The 21,739-nt window shown below is 41.9% G+C and overlaps 1 protein-coding gene across 2 annotated transcripts in view; it reads right to left on the bottom strand.

The window, feature by feature from the left end:
• The window catches only part of FOCAD (focadhesin), a 458,830-nt gene that overhangs the window by 282,293 nt on the left and 154,798 nt on the right, over positions 1-21,739 (bottom strand). For both annotated transcript variants that reach the window (XM_069765982.1, XM_069765975.1), the window contains 3 exons: positions 16,714-16,848; positions 11,181-11,231; positions 686-769 (listed from right to left, as the gene is read on the bottom strand). In XM_069765982.1, coding sequence (XP_069622083.1) covers positions 686-769; positions 11,181-11,231; positions 16,714-16,848 — 270 coding nt within the window. The remainder of the gene's footprint in view (positions 1-685; positions 770-11,180; positions 11,232-16,713; positions 16,849-21,739) is intronic.

The following is a 21,739-nucleotide window of genomic DNA, read 5'->3' on the forward strand; positions in this document are numbered from 1 at the left end:
AATAAACCGCTGTAATATAGTATAATAACCAATACTTACAGTAGAAGATGCGGCCTCGACAGGAAGCAGCGCCAGCCAGCGAGGGAGCCGGGTGAGTATTTTAAGAACAGCGGGCGAGCGCACAGGGGATCGGGACATGGATATTTATTTTAAACACAAGAAACCAAAAAAAAAAAAAATAGGAATATTCATATCTTCTCTACAGCAAACGCTGCTGCAGGGAAGATATGAATGGGGCTTCAGCACCAGTGGGGGGGACAGCGCTTACTGTAGTGCTGTCTCCTGCACGGCACACGGACTGCACACGGACAACGTTCGTGTGCGGTACAAGTTTTACACGGACCCATTGACTTTAATGGGTCCGTGTAATCCGTGCGCTCCCACGAACACTGACATGTCTCCATGTTTGGCACACGGAGACACGGTCTGCAAAAAATCAATGACATCTGCACAGATGCATTGATTTCAATGTGTCTACATGTGTCAGTGGCTCTGGTACGTGAGGAAACTGTCACTTCACGTACCGGAGCCACTGACGTGTGAAACCGGCCTAAGACGATATCCGAGCACGCTCGCTCACCACTAGTAATATGTAATAATAAATGAATCCCACGTGACACAGCAAACAAGTCACATTCCCGGACATAGGAATAGTCTATAAACATTCGATTAATCCATGACTTACCTGCTCAGGAAGATGAAGTATAGTGTGTTCATCGGAGCCAAACTCACGGAGAGATTTGTAAGCAGACGTGCTCACAATAGGATCCTGTCAGAAAAAAATATTACACATAGTATAAAGAAACTAGGAAAATGACAGCAGCCATCCACAACATACTGCACTAATGCACAGTTAAATATTTAAATACAATGGATGCATCTCAAACTCACTAACAGAACCTCCAACATAGAAGCGATTATTAGACTTTGCAATCTAATAAAGGTTGAGCTCTAGGTGTCCACAGTAAGTTTCACAGAATGCTTTTTAGTCTTTGATGGAAAGTTGAAAGGAAACTTCAGCGACTATAATCAATCACAGGAACTACAGTAATAACCTAATTAAGAGATAAATACTGCTGAAAATCAATTGATGGTTAGAAACCTATGGATGTAGCAGAATCAAGCTTTGGCGCATGCACTAGTCAGGCGAAAATGTTTTATACTACTGCAGATTAACTTATGGAGTTTCACAAGTAAGAAAAAAAAAAAAGAAATTGAATGTTACAATTATTCTGGAGGTTCACAAAGGAAAAACAAACTATACGGACAATAATGGTGAAGTCAGTGGCATTGCTTTCAATCTCTGTAAGGCACATTTCTTTTAAAGAAAATATTTGTACAGTATTTGTACCCAACATGAACTGTATTGTTTAAATTAAAGGGAACCTGTCACCCCGTTTTTTCAATGAGCTAAAAATAGGGTTAAATAGGGCCTGAGCTGTGCGTTACAATAGTGCCTTTATTGTCCCCAGAATCCCCACCTTTGCTGCCGAAATACCTTACTAAAGTCGCCGTTTTCGCCTGTCAATCACGCTGCTCAAATGGGCGTGGTTAAATCACTGTTTCGCTCCTCGGTGTGTCTGACGTAAGTCGATCTGTGAACCATTAGTGCGCATGCGCTGGCGCACTATGTCCCGGAAGTATTTTGTTGTTCCCTGTAGTATTGGCCCTGGCCAGTTTTGAAACCGATCAGGGCTAATTAACCCCTTAACCCCTTTACCCCCAAGGGTGGTTTGCACGTTAATGACCGGGCCAATTTTTACAATTCTGACCACTGTCCCTTTATGAGGTTATAACTCTGGAACGCTTCAACGGATCCCAGTGAATCTGACATTGTTTTCTCGTGACATATTGTACTTCATGACAATGGTAAAAATTCTTTGATAGTACCTGCGTTTATTTGTGAAAAAAACGGAAATTTGGCGAAAATTATGAAAATTTCGCAATTTTCCAACTTTGAATTTTTATGCAATTAAATCACAGAGATGTGTCACACAAAATACTTAATAAGTAACATTTCCCACATGTCTACTTTAAATCAGCACAATTTTGGAACCAAAATTTTTTTTTTGTTAGGGAGTTATAAGGGTGAAAAGTTGACCAGCAATTTCTCATTTCTACAACACCATTTTTTTTTTTAGGGACCACATCTCATTTGAAGTCATTTTGAGGGGTCTACATGATAGAAAATAATGAAGTGTGACACCATTCTAAAAACTGCACCCCTCAAGGTTCTCAAAACCACATTCAAGAAGTTTATTAACCCTTCTGGTGCTTCACAGGAATTTTTTGAATGTTTAAATAAAAATGAACATTTAACTTTTTTTCACAAAAAATTTAATTCAGCTCCAATTTGTTTTATTTTACCAAGGGTAACAGGAGAAAATGGACCCCAAACGTTGTTGTACAATTTGTCCTGAGTACACAGATACCCCATATGTGGGGGTAAACTTTTCAATGCAAAATTGACAGGAATTCAGATGGGACGCCATGTTGCGTTTGCAGAGCCCCTAATGTACCTAATAGTAGAAACCCCTCACAAGTGACACCATTTTGGAAACTAGACCCCCTAAGGAACTTATCTAGATGTGTGGTGAGCGCTTTGACCCACCAAGGGCTTCACAGAAGTTTATAATGGAAAGCCGTAAAAATAAAACAAAAATTTTTTCCCACAAAAATTCTTTTTTAGCCCCCAGTTTTGTATTTTCCCGAGGGTAACAGGAGAAATTGGACCCCAAAATTTGTTGTCCAATTTGTCCTGAGTACGCTGATACCCCATATGTGGGGGGGAACCACTGTTTGGGCGCATGGGAGGGCTCGGAAGGGAAGGAGCTCCATTTGGAATGCAGACTTAGATGGAATGGTCTGCAGGTGTCACATTGCATTTGCAGAGCCCCTAATGTACCTAAACAGTAGAAACCCCCCACAAGTGACCCCATATTGGAAACTAGACCCCCCAGGAAACTTATCTAGATGTGTTGTGAGAACTTTGAACCCCCAAGTGTTTCACTACAGTTTATAACGCAGAGCCGTAAAAATAAAAAATCTTTTTTTTCCCACAAAAATTATTTTTTAGCCCCCAGTTTTGAATTTTCCCAAGGGTAACAGGAGAAATTGGACCCCAACAGTTGTTGTCCTATTTGTCCTGAGTACGCTGATACCCCATATGTTGGGGTAAACCCCTGTTTGGGCACACGGGCGAGCTCGGAAGGGAAGAAGCACTGTTTTACTTTTTCAACGCAGAATTGGCTGGAATTGAGATCGGACGCCATGTCGCTTTTGGAGAGCCCCTGATGTGCCTAAACAGTGGAAACCCCCCAATTATAACTGAAACCCTAATCCAAACACTCCCCTAACCCTAATTCCAACGGTAACCCTAACCACACCTCTAACCCTGACACACCCCTAACCCTAATCCCAACCCTATTCCCAACTGTAAATGTAATCTAAACCCTAACTGTAACTTTAGCCCCAACCCAAACTGTAGCCCTAACCCTAGCCCTAACCCTAGCCCTAACCCTAGCTCTAGCCCTAGCCCTAATGGGAAAATGGAAATAAATACATTTTTTAAATTTTTCCCTAACTAAGGGGTTGATGAAGGGGGCTTTGATTTACTTTTATAGCGGGTTTTTTAGCGGATTTTTATGATTGGCAGCCGTCACACACTGAAAGACGCTTTTTATTGCAAAAAATATTTTTTGCGTTACCACATTTTGAGAGCTATAATTTTTCCATATTTTGGTCCACAGAGTCATGTGAGGTCTTGTTTTTTGCGGGACGAGTTGACGTTTTTATTGGTAACATTTTCGGGCACGTGACATTTTTTGATCGCTTTTTATTCCGATTTTTGTGAGACAGAATGACCAAAAACCAGCTATTCATGAATTTCTTTTGGGGGAGGCGTTTATACCGTTCCGCGTTTGGTAAAATTGATAAAGCAGTTTTATTCTTCGGGTCAGTACGATTACAGAGACACCTCATTTATATCATTTTTTTATGTTTTGGCGCTTTTATACAATAAAAACTATTTTATAGAAAAAATAATTATTTTGGCATCACTTTGTTCTCAGGACTATAACTTTTTTATTTTTTCGCTGATGATGCTGTATGGCGGCTCGTTTTTTGCGGGACAAGATGACGCTTTCAGCGGTACCATGGTTATTTATATCTGTCCTTTTGATCGCGTGTTATTCCACTTTTTGTTCGGCGGTGTGATAATAAAGCGTAGTTTTTTGCCTCTTTTTTTTTTTTTTTCTTACGGTGTTTACTGAAGGGGTTAACTAGTGGGCCAGTTTTATAGGTCGGGCCGTTACGGACACGGCGATACTAGATATTTGTACTTTTATTGTTTTTTTTTATTTATTTAGATAAAGAAATGTATTTATGGGAATAATATATATATTTTTTTCATTATTTAGGAATATTTTTTTTTACACATTTGGAAAAAATTTTTTTTACTTTTTTACTTTGTCCCGGGGGGGGGGGGGGGACATCACAGATCGGTGATCTGACAGTTTGCACAGCACTCTGTCAGATCACCGATCTGAGAGCAGTGCAGGCTGCTTCACAGTGCCTGCTCTGAGCAGGCTCTGTGAAGCCACCTCCCTCCCTGCAGGACCCGGATCCGTGGCCATCTTGGATCCGGGCCTGGAACAAGCAGGGAGGGAGGTAAGACCCTCGCAGCAACGTGATCACATCGCGTTGCTGCGGGGGGCTCAGGGAAGCCCGCAGGGAGCCCCCTCCCTGCGGGAAGCTTCCCTATACCGCCGGCACATCGCGATCATCTTTGATCACGGTGTGCCAGGGGTTAATGTGCCGGGGGCGGTCCGTGACCGCTCCTGGCACATAGTGCCGGATGTCAGCTGCGATAGGCAGCTGACACCCGGCCGCGATCGGCCGCGCTCCCCCCGTGAGCGCCGCCGATCGCGCTGGACGTACTATCCCGTCCGTGGTCATGGGGGCCCACCCCACCTCGACGGGATAGTACGTCCCATGTCAGAAAGGGGTTAAAGTAAATCCGTCATTAGTTCATACTGATGCATATATTTAAGCAGGGCACCACATTAGGACCCTCCACACAAAGTTTCCCCCGAAGCACGAACATATCATTATTATCTGAAAACTGCAAATAAAGATTAAACAACCACAAAACGGATTTAATCAACCAAGGTATCATTTGAATCAGTATAACGGCGCCAACTTGACACTGTCTGTAGGATACTCAGCACAATCCTGCTGACAGGTTCACTTTAATCCCTCAACCTCCAAGGGTGGTTTGCACGCTAATGACGGGCCAATTTTTACAATTCTGACCACTGTCCCTTTATGAGGTTTTAACTCTGGAAAGCTTCCATGGATCCTGATGATTCTGACATTGTTTTCTCGTGACATATTGTACTTTATGTGAGTGGTAAAATTTCCTCTACATTACTTGGGCTTATTTGTGAAACAAAATGGAAATTTGGTGGAAATCTTGAAAATTTCGCAAATTTTCAACTTTGAATTTTCATGCCTTTAAATCACAGAGATATGTCACACAAAATACTTAATAAGTAACATTTCCCACATGTCTACTTTACATCAGCACAATTTTGGAACCTAAATTTTATTTGTTAGGAAGTTATAAGGGTTAAAGTTGACGAGCAATTTCTCATTTTCACAACACCATTTTTTTTTAGGGATCACATCACATTTGAAGTTACTTTGAGGGGTCTATATGATACAAAATACCCAAGTGTGACATCATTCTAAAAATTGCAACCCTCAAGGTGCTCAAAACCACATTCAAGAAGTTTATTAATCTTTCAGGTGTGTCACAGGAATTTTTGGAATGTTTAAAAAAAAAAAAAAAAAAAAGAACATTTAACTTTTTTTCACAAAAAATTTACTTCAGATCCAATAGAAACCCCTTCACAAGTGACCCCTGTATTGGAAAATAGACCCCCCCCAAGGACCTTATCTAGATGTGTTGTGCGAACTTTGAGCTCAAAAGTGTTTCACTAAAGTTTGTAACGCAGAGCTGTGAAAATAAAAATGTCATTTTTTCCCCACAAAAATGGTTTTTTAGCACCTAAATTTTTATTTTCCCAAGGGTAAAAGGAGAAATTGGACCCCAAAAGTTTTTGTCCAATTTGTCCTGAGTACGCTGATACCCCATATGTGGGGGTAAACCACGGTTTGGGCGCACGTCGGGGCTCGGAAGGGAAGGAGCACTGTTTTACTTTTTCAACGCAGAATTGGCTGGAATTGAGATCGGACGCCATGTCGCATTTGAAAAGCCCCTGATGTGCCTAAACAGCGGAAACCCCCCGATTATAACTGAAACCCTAATCCAAACACACCCCTAACCCTAATCCCAACCCTAATCCTAGTGTAAATGTAATCCAAACCCCAACCCTAACGGGAAAATAGAAATAAATACATTTTTTTATTTTTCCCTAACTAAGGGGGTGATGAAGGGGGGTTTGATTTACTATTTATAGAGGGTTTTTGTTTGGCAGCTGTCACACGCTAAAAGACGCTTTTTATTGCAAAAAATATTTTTTGCATCACCACATTTTGAGAGCTATAATTTTTCCATATTTTGGTCCACAGAGTCATGTGAGGTCTTGTCTTTTGCGGGACGAGTTGACGTTTTTATTGGTACCATTTTCGGGCACGTGACATTTTTGATCGCTTTTTATTACGATTTTTGGGAGGCAGAATGAACAAAAACCAGCAATTCATGAATTTCTTTTGGGGGGGGGACGTTTAAACCGTTCCGCGTTTGGTAAAATTGATAAAGCAGTTTTATTCTTTGGGTCAGTACAATTACAGTGATACCTCATTTATATTTTTGTTTATGTTTTGGCGCTTTTATACAATAAAAACTATTTTATATAAAAAATAAATATTTTTGCATCGCTTTATTCTGAGGGTATAACTTTTTTATTTTTTTGCTCATGATATTGTACAGCAGCTCTTTTTTTGCGAGACAAGATGGCGTTTTCAGCGTTACCATGTTTATTTATATCCGTCTTTTTGATCGCGTGTTATTCCACTTTTTGTTCGGCGGTATGATGATAAAGCATTTTTTTGCCTCATTTTTTATTTATTCTTTTTGCGGTGTTCACTGAAGGGGTTAACTAGTGGGACAGTTTTATAGGTCGGGTCGTTATGGATGCGGCGATACTAAATATGTGAACTTTTATTGTTTTTTTATTTACATAAATAAATATATTTTTGGGAAAAATATCTTTTTATTTTTTCTCTTTATTTAGGATTTAAAAAATATATATTTTTACATGCTGTAACAGTGTGTCCAGCCCCTGCCTGTGTCCCTGGACTGCCATGTAATCAGGCTTGAGTCAACAACCAGTGAGGGGAGCCCTCCTCCATGGAAGGGTGGATCTCAGGACACAGAAAAATAGACTCATGTGTTGGCTGATTCAGTTGTGAGGTGACTTGAGAAGGGCTGGGATCTTATGCTGAGGCGAGATCCTGGTGCCAGTGTGTGGAGGGTTAAAAGCTGCCACGTTGGACTGTGTTGTGGCCCTCATTTGCTGGAGCTAATTGAATTCACTCAATGACTATTTCTATTTCCCTGGCGTCGGATTGCCGAGTGGCGCCCTCGGATCTGCTCCCTTTGTGTGGACTCATTGTGGACGCTGCAGAATTACTTTCATTTATGTTGTCCCAGTTCCCTGTTCCAATAAATCTTGTTGGATTGTTTATTGGCCTGGTGTCTCTTTCTGCTCTGTCGCATACCCCGTCACACACATTAATTTTATTTTTTTTACTTTTACATTGTACCAGGGTGGGACATCACTATATAATGTCAGATCGCTAATCTGACACTTTGCAGAGCACTGTGTCAGATGAGCGATCCGACAGGCAGTGCAGGAGCACAGGGATGCCCTTGCCTCCTCCAATTCTCCTTATCCACTAATTTACCGGCGTTCCATGTGGGTTTCACCTGTACCAGGCTCAGGTTGTATGAGTTCATCTGACCTCTCCATTCAGGGGATTACATTATGGTTTCAATAGAAGCTCACCCTTGCTTCTAAGAGGAAGGTTTCTTTATACCACTCTGCCCAACAGTGGACTGTGATGCTCTCATTATATTTATCTTTATTTCTTCTATCTACCCATTCCTCTTAATTCTTGAGCAGTGCTGGTTTAAATGCTTAAGCTGCATTAAGATCATAGGTCTTTTCATTGTATATCCTTGCTGCTTTTGTATGAACTTGAACTAGTATGTATTTAATAAGGAATGTAATGTCTATTTGGGGTTGACAGGGGCATGACTATTGTGCGTCATTGTACAGTTTTGCATTATGCAAATTCTAAAATGTTTTTAATTCATTTTTACAGTGTTGTTGTGTTGTCTTTCCAATAAAGTATCTTCTTTTTGATATTTGGTGATCCCCGTTTTTTGCGTGCTACTTTTTCGTTTTGTTTGTGTACTAATTGTAAGTACCGTATTTTTCCGACCATAAGACGCACTTTTTTTCCTCCAAATTTGGGAGGAAAGTGTGGGTGCGTCTTATGGTACGGATGTAGCATGTGGGGAGGGGGGCAGCAGTGAGTGGGATCGCACTGTTATCCCACTTCAGGATGTCCCCGCTGCCCAGAATCAGCGCTGGAGAAACCATGTGCTCCCGACGATTAAGTGCAGTGAATATTCATTAGCGGCTCCCCGCCCACCTATCAGCTGAGCGGTGAGCCAGGAGCAGCAAATGCTTAAGCAGGGACACACATGGCTTCTCCAGCGCTGATTCCTGCAGCAGCTGGGCAGGTCTGTGTGTCCGGGGGAGAGGAGGCAGCAGCAGGGGCCAAGGGAGAGAGGAGATGGCTGCATACCTGCCTGCCATGCCTGGGCTGGACGCTGAGTTCTGTGCAGGAGGACCTGTGATGATGTCAGGAGTGGGCGGGCTGGAGCATCACATGGCAGCACAGAGCCCTCCCTCTTCTTGACATCATCACAGGTCCTTCAGGCTTTCCAGTCTCCACTGCAGCTTCCTCATAACCTGTGCTATGGAAATGAAAGAGGGACTGCTCTGTGTACAGTAATGGGATGCTCCAGCTTTAACCTCACCATAGTGTGGCTGGCTGCCACATTTAAGAGGTTAGTCTTTACAAAACACAATAAAGCACTCTGCCACTCCTTTGGTGAACTATAACTCCCAGCATGTCATAGGATCTGCAGGACATGCTCGGAGTTATAGTTCTCCCATGGGATTTTAAAGCAGCACTCCAATGTTATTTTGCAGTGCTGGAGTGGTGCTTTAAATATAAGCCCTGTGCCCCCATTCTTATACTCACCCTCCAGCATCTTCATATAGTACTGTACAGACACCACACTTGTCCCGCAGCTTCCAACATAATAACATACTATTATATATAATAACACCACATATAATAGTATGTCATTTATGTTATTAAATATTTTACCACATTTTTTAGCTTCAAATATTTTTTTTTCCCTATTTTCCACCTCTAAAACCTGGGTGCGCCTTATAGCCCGGTGCGTCTTATAGTCCGAAAAATACGGTATATTCCGATTATAAGATGCACCTCCATTTTCCCCCAAAAATATGTTTCTTATAGTCCAAAAAATACAGTATGTAATAACGTGTAAAAAAGAAAAACCCACACACACAAAAAAAGGGCACAAAAATCAGAACAAAAGTAAATGCACCTGAAACCCCATCTCTTCAAAGAAGCCTACAACCTGCAATGACCACACGGCCACCTCAACACCATCGGACCTACTGCAACCCCTGACCTATTGTTCCTTCCCCACAATCCTGTATAATGTAAGCCCGCAAGGGCAGGGTCCTCTTCCCTCTGTACCAGTCTCATTGTTAGTTTTGTTTACTGTAAGTTATATTTGTATTTTGATGTAACCCCGTCTAATGTACAGCACCATGGAATTAATGGTGCTATATAAATAATAATAATAATAATAATAAAATGAAAAATTGTATCATATTTGAGGAGTCCATTTAAAACTGAAAAGGTCCCTAAAGATACAGGTTTTGTAAATTTCTTAAAATGATGCAGATATAAAGTACACATATGAGAAATGTTATTCACTAATTAGTTTGTACACCATGACTTAAACTGGTTTATGAATATCATAATTGGAAGTATGAAAATGGCAGATTTTTCAAACTTTTCAGCCAAATTCCGATATTTTACCATAAGCATAAAGTACAATGTGTCACGAAAAAGAAATCTCAGTATCACTGAGATTCATTAAAAATTCCAGAGTGACATGAAGTAAGTGACACTTGTCAGATTTCCAAACATGGCCAAGTCAATAAAATCAAAATTGGCTCCATCACAAATAGGGGTTAAATGAGTTTCTACTATGTTTTGGAAACAGGGAAAATATCTGTATAAAAAACGATGACATTCCCATCTATCAGTTACTGGATCAAGTACACTAATCGTTAGCCTGAATGGTTATGTGACTGAATCATAACTTCTAGTCCTTGTTGGGTCCACTAGTGGCGAGGATTTGGAAGGGTGAATATCCCTTCATACTTGCTAGTTTTCGAAAACATTTGGAAAAACTAAACCTGTTGCAACTGCCCACACTTAGCCTGACAGCTATTCCTGAAGATCCTAGGGCCACATGAACACATTCAGTATTTGGTCAGTATTTTACCTCAGTATTTGTAGCCAAAACCAGGAGAGGAACAAATAGAGGAAAAGTATAATAGAAACATATGCACCACTTCTGCATTTATCACCCACTCCTGGTTTTGGCTTACAGATACTGAGGTAAAAAACTGACCAAATACTGCTAGTGTGAACGTGGCCTTAGACAAGCACGCTTCATAGAGTGTGTGCAATAGGAACACGTGAAAGAGCCGCAGAGTTATGTCCTCCAAGAAAAAAAGATTTGGCATGTTGAAATCAGACGTACCAGATACTTAATTCCCTCAACATCCACTGCTTCTATTGAAGGAATGTGGGGAAACCAACGTATACATTAGAAAAATAAGACGTGTTGTGCCTTCTACAATAGCAAAACGAACATTTCCCATTGATCAAATCTATTCCATGATGGAATCGAAATATTATCATTCAAACCACACATCATTGATAGAAATTAGCCTGAATTTATTTTTTCACATTTGCTAAAAATGTACTAAATCTGTCTTGAACTAAAATCCAAAAGCATATCTTACTTTAGTCTGAGTATGACTCCAAAGGATGCTGAGAATATCCACTTTAAATTTCTATAAAAGAAGAAAGTAGACCATTAAAAACCATTTATTATATTTTCAATATTGTATATTTCAGATTTACCTGGTGGAGTAATCATTTTATTACTTAGGGGAAGAGATCTTTATTATTATTATTATTTATTTATATAGCACCATTAATTGTATGGTGTTGTACATGCGAAAAGGGGTTATATACAGGGTTCTAGATATCGTTAACAGTTAACAAATTTACAATGACAGACTGGTACAGAGGGAAAAATAGAAAAAAAAAATAGAAAAACAAAGTTTGAGATCTCAGGGACTTGGAGAGGTTTGTGTCTTCCCGTTCCATTTTTTCTTATTCATTAACAGATATAAGAGCAGATTCATCAAAACTGGCACAGCGCACACTCGCGCCACACTAGTCTATCTGGAGGGGAGTAGAATGCGCCAATATCATTAAAGTATAACAGTCATTTGAATTTTTATTTAATTAATCAATAGAACACATGACAATAAACACCTATGTAATATATCTTATCAGAGAAATCTGCTTCTTTCTCTACAAGGCCTGATCATTTATTCTCAAAATTCTCAATTCACGGGTAAAATCTGGATTAGGGAATACAGATTTTCTCATTATTAATCCATTCATGACATTTAACGCAAGTTTACGTGATGATCAGGAAGGGGTTCCTGTAAAATGATACAGGAAAGATATATACAGTATCTTTGCACCGTGTTAACCGGTTAATACAAAAAATATTTAGAATTGAGAGTCCTCAGTGGTTGATACCTTTTAATGGCTAACTGAAAAGATGGTAACAAATTGCAGCTTTCGAGACTACACAGGTCTCTACATCAGGCACAGACTAAAACAAATTCTGGAGAATCACATATTTATACACAACACAGCACAGAGCTGTCATTATGGAAGAGTGCTAAACAGTTGAGTCCATAAATATGCCCCCTTATGGGGCATAATAACAGAACCAGACCCCAATCAGAGGACAACAAAACATTCACTCCTAATCTAGGAACTTTCCAATATTTATGGACACAACTGTTTATCACTCTCCCATAATGACAGCTCTGTATTGTGTTGTGTATAAAATATGTGATTCTTCAGATTTTATATTAGTCTTTGCCTGATGAAGAGGCCTGAGTAGTCTGGAAAGCTTGCAATTTGTTACCATCCTTTCAGTTAGCCATTAACCTCTTTCTGACCTCGGACGGGATAGTATGTCTGAGGTCAGATACCGTGCTTTGATGTGGGCTCCGGCGGTGAGCCCACATCAAAGCCGGGACATGTCAGCTGTTTTGAACAGCTGACATGTGCCCGCAATAGCGGCTTGTAAAATCGTGATTCACCCACTGCTATTAACTAGTTAAATGCCGCAGTCAAACGCTGACAGCGGCATTTAACCGGCACTTCCGGCCGGGCGGCCGGAAATGAGCGCATCGCCGACCCCCGTCACATGATTGGGGGTCAGCGATGCGTCAGAATGGCAACCATAGAGGTCCTTGAGACCTCTATGGTTACTGATGCTGGCCTGCTGTGAGTGCCCCCCTGTGGTCGGCGCTCATAGCAAGCCTGCATTTCTGCTGCATAGCAGCGATCTGATGATCGCTGCTATGTAGCTGAGCCGATCGAGTGGTGCCAGCTTCTAGCCTTCCATGGAGAATATTGAAGCATGGCAAAAGTAAAAAAAAAAAGTAAAAAAAAAAAAAAAAAAAGTGAAAAAAATAAAAAAAATATAAAAGTTTAAATCACCCCCCTTTCGCCCCATTCAAAATAAATCAATTTAAAAAAAAAAAATCAAACCTTTACATATTTGGTATCGCCGCGTTCATAATCCCCGATCTATCAATGAAAAAAAGGATTAACCTTATCGCTAAACGGCGTAGCGAGAAAAAAATTCGAAACATCAGAATTACGCTTTTTGGTCGCTGCGACATTGCATTAAAATGCAATAACGGGTGATCAAAAGAACATATCTGCACAAAAATGATATAATTGAAAACGCCAGCTCAGCACGCAAAAAATAAGCCCTCACCCGACCCCAGATCATGAAAAATCGGAAAATGTCACTTTTTTTTTTTTTTAAGCAAAGTTTGGAATTTTTTTTCACAACTTAGATAAAAGTGAACCTAGACATGTTTGGGGTCTATGAACACATAACAGTGAAATATATCGTGGCACTGCTGTGTCGGTGCTCAAGATAGGTTTCCCACACCAGTAAGCAGAATAAATAAATAACTTGGCACTCAACAGATAATTGGTGATGAAATTAAGTCAAAATAGGTGTTTATTACTTGGATTGCAGTCAAATTTAAACGTTTCGGTCAAACATTAGACCTTCTTCAGTAAGCCGACTGCTTGTATCACGGTAGGTGTAGGCCATCGCTAGATGTAAACAGGGTCCTATGTTGTGGTATCATGCGGACCTGTCAAAGAATGGCGTAAGCATCTAGTATTCAGATTTAATGGTGGAACTCTAGGAGGTAGTCTAATATATGTAGTTCAAATGTGATCGAGAAATTAGGTATATACACTGGAATAGCAAGGGCTAGGGTGATGCCCAATAAGATGGCCGTAGCATAGGATAGATTAGATTTGATGCACGCTGGCTTTGGACGCCGTTATAGTAGCGTGGGATCTATTATTCAGGGCTCTTAAGGAGTCCGCAAGGAGTAGGCACACAGGTGGAGTCCGCTCCGGTGTAGGAGGAGTAGATGGTGTGCATCAACGCGGTATCCGCCGCCCTTGCTATTCCAGTGTATATACCTAATTTCTCGATCACATTTGAACTACATATATTAGACTATCTCCTAGAGTTCCACCATTAAATCTGAATACTAGATGATTACGCCATTCTTTGACAGGTCCGCATGATACCACAACATAGGACCCTGTTTACATCTAGCGATAGCCTACACCTACCGTGATACAAGCAGTCAGCTTACTGAAGAAGGTCTAATGTTTGACCGAAACGTTTAAATTGGACTGCAATCCAAGTAATAAACACCTATTTTGACTTAATTTCATCGCCAATTATCTGTCGAGTGCCAAGTTATTTATTTATTATGAACACATAATGACCTGGAGAATCATAATGGCAGGTCAGTTTTAGCTTTTAGTGAACCTAGTAAAAAAAAGCCAAACAAAAAAAAAGTGTGGGATTGCACTTTTTTTGCAATTTCACCGCACTTGGAATTTTTTCCCCGTTTTCTAGTACATGACATACTAAAACCAATGATGTCGTTCAAAAGTACAACTCATCCCGCAAAAAATAAGCCCTCACATGGCCATATTGATGGAAAAATAAAAAAGTTATGGCTCTGGGAAGAAGGGGAGCAAAAAAACGAACACGGAAAAACGGAAAATCCCAAGGTCATAAAGGGATTAAAAGGTATCAACCACTGAGGACACTCAATTCTAAATGTTTTTGTAAAATGATGGAAACTTAAGTCTTAGCTTAAAGTGACAACCAAGATCCGACTACCACAGCCTGAGGAGGTGGCTGCAAAAAAAAAGTACACGTATTTGGTATTGCAGCGTCGCGAACAACCTGATCTATAAAACTGTCACTAGTTATCCCCTTCTGTGAACAACATACAAAAACATACATAAAAAACGTTGCAAAAAAACTATGCTTTTTCATCATAAATTCCCAAAAAAGTGGAATAAAACGCAAACAAAAAGTCAAATGCAAATAAAAATGGTATCGATTAAAATGTCGCCTTCTCCTGCAAAAAAAACAAGCCACCATAGAGCTCCATCAGGAGAGAAATAAAAAAGCTATAACTCTCAGATTCAAAAACAATTCTTTTCCTATAAAATAGTTTTTACTGTGCAAAAGCGTCAACATGTAAAAAACATAATATAAATGTGGTACAACTGTAATTGTAATAAAGATTGAGGAGGTCTTATCAATTTTACCACATGCTGAATGGCATTTAAAAAAAAAAAAAAAAGACAATTCCTGGTCCTGGTTTGCTGTTTTTTGTTCATACAGCCTCCCAAATATCAGAATAGAAAGCAATCAAAACCCGACGATCAGAAGCGGTGTTTGCCGTGCTGTCATGCATATGACAGCGTGTCAATCACTAATGTCGGACCCCCCAATTCAAGTGAATGGGGGGGGGGGATCCGATGCTGGATGACAGGCTGCATGAACGCATCATGCAGCCTGCCATCGAGATGTAGCAGAGCCGAGTGTGACGTCACATCCGGCTCCCCTTGTCTTTTCTGCATCAAATACGCTGCAAAAAAAGTCAACCTGCGTATTTGCAACGTTTTTTCACCACCCATTCAAGTCAATGGGTGAAAAACGCTGAAAAAATGCTGAAAGAAGTGACATGCCCCATGTTAAAACAAAACGCTGCAAAGCACAAAATACTGATCACACAAAAAACAATGTGTGTGCATGAGATTTCAGAAATCTCATAGGCTTTGCTGGTATTGTAAAAAGCAGCTGAAAATTAGCATAAAAAAGGCGCAAAAACGTCCTGTGTGAACTTACCCTTACTCTGGTCAGAAAATGGAGTAGCATTAGTGCCATACAAAAGGTCACCATTTTTTATTAATTTGACAAATGGCATAGTCACGCCCCAACTTATTTTGCTGGAGTAGATTCAAGCTACAGTGAAAAACGCCAAAAGTTGAAAAATTTTTGCACAACGGGTAAATTTGCCACTTTTCAACGCTTTTACGCTAGCTTTCTTTGGGGTTTTGATCTATCGTCTCAAAGTGTCCCTTTTAAAATAATGTCATTACTAGAGGCCCCAATGCAGATTAGATAGAAGTTGACCAAGCCCACCAATTTCAGCAGGACCGCCCTTCTATCTCATGTTTATCTGGGGCTACCCAATGCTCCCTCAAAGAGATGATGTGGCGGACTGAAGAATTGGGCAGTTGGAAATTCTACAGACGATCCTTTTATTTTCAAGTGTGCCAAGATATTGCCTGAGGTGTTTGACTGGAGCTTTCTTTTCTTTTTCTGCTCAAAGTATATGAAATCTGGGCTAAACTGCGCATTCCTCAGTATAAGGAATAGGGAAAGATAGTCTGCCAAACCAGTGATTACCCAATGGCTATTTCATGTGCATTGACAGTTTTACACTTATTAAAATGATTTAATGACATATTGTGGTTAGATAGAAAAAAAAAAAAAAGGGTCCATCACCCCCAAAATTAATAATAAACTATCTATACCATGATTTAGGGGGCATGGTCACTATAAAAAAAATCATACTAGCATTGTGCCTGTTAGTTTTACAGTGACTGAAAAAAACACTTTTAATTTGCCTGAAAATGAGAATTCAGTGCACCCTTGGCATAACAAGGCACAGTCATGCCCCCTCATGCTTCTGATCACTGACGCTGCCCGAGCCCTGCTGCACACTGTGGTGATCTTCCATCTGCACAGACAGGATTCTAAAAACGTAAAATTAACTGATTATTGCAAGGTTAATAGGTAGTAAGAGGGAGAAGGGTAGGAGACTTAGATACCTCATAGTCTTCAGTCTTGACAACCAAAGAAGGAACCAAGGAAAAAAATTCATGTAACGCCTTGAGCACAAGGGGACGCTTGTCAGACTCCAGTTTAGGAGACAGAGCCTTCCAGGTAGACCGAATATCCAGCACCTAAAAATAATAATGTAAATAAACAAATACTTTTTGAGATAAAAGACTTCTGATCACTGTCAGAGCTTCTTTGCAACTACGGTATATACCGTGGCATGTAAATGTTTGGACATCCCTGGTGAAAATGACTGCTATTGTTAACAGTTGAGCAAGTTGAATATGAAAGGATCTCTAAAAGGGATAAAGTTACAGATGACACATTTCCTTTGTGTTTTTGGCAAATATCTATCTATCTATCTATCTATCTATAATATAACGCTGGGAGCGTCACTCTGTCCGAAGCCTTTATAGACTGCGCAGGCGCAAGCGCCGGCGCAGTCTGGCCCCCACAGAGTGACGCTCCCAGGAGATCGCGGTATGCGTAAGCACTGAACACATACCGCGATCTCCACCGGAGAGTCAGGGACCGCCAGGAGGGTAAGTATATTCACCTTTCCCCGTTCCAGCGCTGCGTGCGGCTCCGTCTCCCGGCTCCTCTGCTGTGACAGTTCAGAGGGCACGATGACGCGCTTAATGCGCGCCGGCGCCGCCCTCTGACTTACCAGTCACAGGAGCCGGAGTGTGTCTTCAAGAAAATGGCGCCGAAAGCGCAGACTGTGCAGGCGCCGATTCCTGCTGCCGGAATCGGTGCCTGCGCAGTCCGCGCTTTCCGGCGCCATTTTCTTGAAGACACACTCCGGCTCCACTGCAGGTATGTCTTCAAGAAAATGGCGCCGGAAAGCGCGGACTGCGCAGGCGCCGTTTCCTGCTGCCGGAATCGGCGCCTGCGCAGTCCGCGCTTTCCGGCGCCATTTTCTTGAAGACACACCTGCAGTGGAGCCGGACGATAGGTGAGTATGGTATTTTTTTTTTTATATATGGCAGCAGCATACGGGCGCATACACACTGGAGCGTCTTATGGGGGGCATATAATACAATGGTGGCGCAGGATGGGAGCAGCACATGACAGAACGGGGGCAGGATGGCAGCAACACATGACAGAATGGGCGCAGGATGGCAGCAGCACATGACAGAATGGGCGCAGGATGGCAGCAGCACATGACAGAATGGGCGCAGGATGGCAGCAGCACATGACAGAACGGGCACAGGATGGCAGCAGCACATGACAGAATGGGCGCAGGATGGGAGCAGCACATGACAGAACGGGTGCAGGATGGCAGCAGCACATGACAGAACGGGCGCAGGATGGGAGCAGCACATGACAAAACAGGGGAGCAGGATGGGAGCAGCACATGACAGAACAGGGGAGCAGGATGGGAGCAGCACATGACAGAACGGGCGCAGGATGGCAGCAGCACATGACAGAATGGGCGCAGGATGGCAGCAGCACATGACAGAACGGGCACAGGATGGCAGCAGCACATGACAGAATGGGCGCAGGATGGGAGCAGCACATGACAGAACAGGGGAGCAGGATGGCAGCAGCACATGACAGAACGGGCGCAGGATGGCAGCAGCACATGACAGAATGGGCGCAGGATGGCAGCAGCACATGACAGAACGGACACAGGATGGCAGCAGCACATGACAGAATGGGCGCAGGATGGGAGCAGCACATGACAGAACGGGTGCAGGATGGCAGCAGCACATGACAGAACGGGCGCAGGATGGGAGCAGCACATGACAGAACAGGGGAGCAGGATGGGAGCAGCACATGACAGAACAGGGGAGCAGGATGGGAGCAGCACATGACAGAACGGGCGCAGGATGGCAGCAGCACATGACAGAACGGGCGCAGGATGGGTGTAGCACATGACAGAACAGGGGAGCAGGATGGGAGCAGCACATGACAGAACGGGGGCGCAGGATGGGAGCAGCACATGACAGAACGGGGGCGCAGGATGGGAGCAGCACATGACAGGATGGGAGCAGCAAATGACAGAATGGAGGCGCAGGATGGGAGCAGCACATGACAGAATGGGGGAGCAGGGTGGGAGCAGCAAATGACAGAATGGAGGCGCAGGATGGGAGCAGCACATGACAGAATGGGGGCGCAGGATGGGAGCAGCACATGACAGGATGGGGATGCAGGATGGAGCAGCACATGACAGAATGGGGGCGCAGGATGGAGCAGCACATGACAGGATGGGGGCGCAGGATGGAGCAGCACATGACAGGATGGGGATGCAGGATGGAGCAGCACATACCAGGATGGAGACCATATACCAATATAAATGCTCGCCACCCGGGCGTAGAACGGGTTCAATAGCCAGTATATATATTTTACGTTGTAAGAATTACAAAAAGGAAAATGGACAATGAAAACTTTCGGCACCCTGCATGGTTAGTACCCAGTAGCACCCGCGTTTGAAAGTATCACAGCTTGTAAAGGCCTTTTGCAATCAGTCAAGAGTCTTTCAATTCTTGTTTGAGGGATTTTCATCATTATTCCTTGGAAAATTCTTCCAGTTCTGAGATTCTTGGGTTGTTTTGAATGCACTACTCTTTTGAGGTCTAGCCACAGATTTTCAATGATGTTCAGGTCAGGGAACTGATTGTAAAAACTTCAGCTTGCGCCTTTTGAGGTAGTCTATTGTGGATTGTGACATGTGTTTAGGATCATAATCCATTTGTAAAAGTAATCTGCTTTTCAAATTCATCTTTTTTACAAATGGTGCTATGTTGGTATCAAGAATTTGTTGAAATTTCATTGAATCTATTCTTCCCTCTACCCGTGAAATGTTCCCCGTGCCATTGGCTGCAACACAACCCCAAAGCACGATTGATCCACCCCCATGCTTAGTGGGATATGTTGGCGAGATGTTTTTTTCCTGAAATTGTGAGCCTTTTTTCTCCACTTTTTATCATTGTGGCCAAAGAGTTCTATTTTAACCTCATCTGTCCATAGGACTTGTTTCCAAAATGGATCAGGCTTGTTTAGAAGTTCTTTTGAATACTTCTGATGCTGAATTTTATATTGAGGATGCAGGAGAGGTTTTCTTCTGATGACTCTTCCATGAAGGCCATATTTGTGCAGGTGTCTCTGAACAGTAGAACAATGTACCACAACTCCAGAGTCTACTAAATGTTTCTGGAGGTCTTTTCCAGTCAAGCGGGGGTTCTGATTTGCCTCTTTAGCAATCCTACAAGCAGCTCTTGCTGAAATTTTGCTTGGTCTTCTTGACCTTGTCTACCTCCACTGTTCCAGTTAACTCCTCAGTTCAAAATATAATTAAAAAGAAGCAAAGGGCAACTTGAAAACTCTTTGCTATCTTTTTATAGCCTTCTGCTTTGTGGGCCTCCACCATTTTCAGAGAACGAAGCACTTAGAAGAACCCATGGCTGACGTTTTCTGGCACAAGGTTAGAGGAGCCTGGGAAATTTGCATCTCCTGGCCTTTCCTAACGATGACAGTTCTGAAGCCATAACCCTAAAAGGCTAATTAAGGTCTGAAACCACGGTCAAAGTTATCTGAACACATGAATCTCCAAGAATGCTGAAACATTTGCACTGACCCATTTTCCTTTTTGTAATTTTTAAAATGTAAAAAATGACAATATAAATTTTTTTGCCTAAAATACAAAGGAAATGTGTCATCTTTAACTTTAAGTCTTTTAGAGATCATTTCGTCTTCAAGTTGCTTAACTGGTCACAATAACAGTAATTTTGACCATGGGTGCCAACATTTTTACATGCCATTGTAGCTAGATATTGTATCCCCCAACTAAATCCCTAATATAGATTACTTCAAAGCTGCGCAAACATTTTGCGGCTTTCAGCATTTTCACAACAGTTTAAATCGGCTCCTCCAAAATGGGCAGAGCTAGGGAAAAGCTGAGGAGGGAAGGGGCGTAGATAGTGGCGTATTGCTAATAGCAGCAGATCACGTAGCTGCTATGGAGCCTGTTTGTCAGGGGTCTCAGAACTGCAAATAAATGGCTGCCAATATACTGTTCAGGGGGCTATGGGTGGGCCATTATACTGTTTGGACGGCTGTGTGGGGGCCATTATACTGTATGGAAGGCTGGTAGGATGCAATATACTGTGCATGGGTCACTATGCAATGTGGTGGGGTGTGTTGGGGCCATCATACTGTGTGGAGAGATGTAAGGGCCATTATACTGTATAGAGGACTGTGTCAGAGCCATCATATTGTTTAGTGGTCACTGTGGGGGCATCATACTTTGTGGGGTGGGGGTAATGTAGAGTTATCAAACTATACATCTGGAGAGTGCGTGTAGGAATTCACTATGTGGGTAACATACTATGTTTGTTGGCATCATAATTTTATAAGGGCCATAAAAGGGGTATTTTAATGAGTAGGAACGATAAGGGGCTTCAATAAGAGTAAAATTACTTTGTATGGTCTGCAAAGTTGTGAGCTAAGCTTAACTGTGATCACACAGCATATTAATATTTTTCTTTTTTCTGTGTGTATGGAAGCGGTGGTGCAATTGGGATTTCTGCTATGGGGCCCCATGCTTTCTATGTAAGTTCCTGTGCGTAGCTATGCCTGCCAGTAAAATTCGGCAAAAGCGCCAGAATCTTTTACTCCAAAAACATTACGCCAATCTCTGACTGGTGTAGCATTTTTGGTATGGTGCACAGTACTGAAAAGATGCATCAAATTTATTACGTAGCTTGCGCTTCTTAATGAATTAGGCACATTATACTTAATGCCAATCTTAAAGAATCAGCCCCTCAGGTGTTACTCGTATCTGGCTTTGTTCAAAGCCACTCCCGGATGTCAGTGGACACCAGGTAAAAGTTCACTTTTTGTAGGATTGATACAGAGTCAGAGTTATAAGTCAAGAGATAAAAAAAAAAGCTTAATCAGTCTCTCTGCTTCAATGAGATAGGATGAGAGACAAATAGAATGCAAGAGGGAGGCAAAACGGATGACGTACGAGAAAACTGTCCGCTTTTCATGGATATAAAAATGTATATTTCA

The sequence above is a fragment of the Ranitomeya imitator genome, chromosome 1, assembly GCF_032444005.1.
Source record: "Ranitomeya imitator isolate aRanImi1 chromosome 1, aRanImi1.pri, whole genome shotgun sequence".
NCBI lineage: Eukaryota > Metazoa > Chordata > Amphibia > Anura > Dendrobatidae > Ranitomeya > Ranitomeya imitator.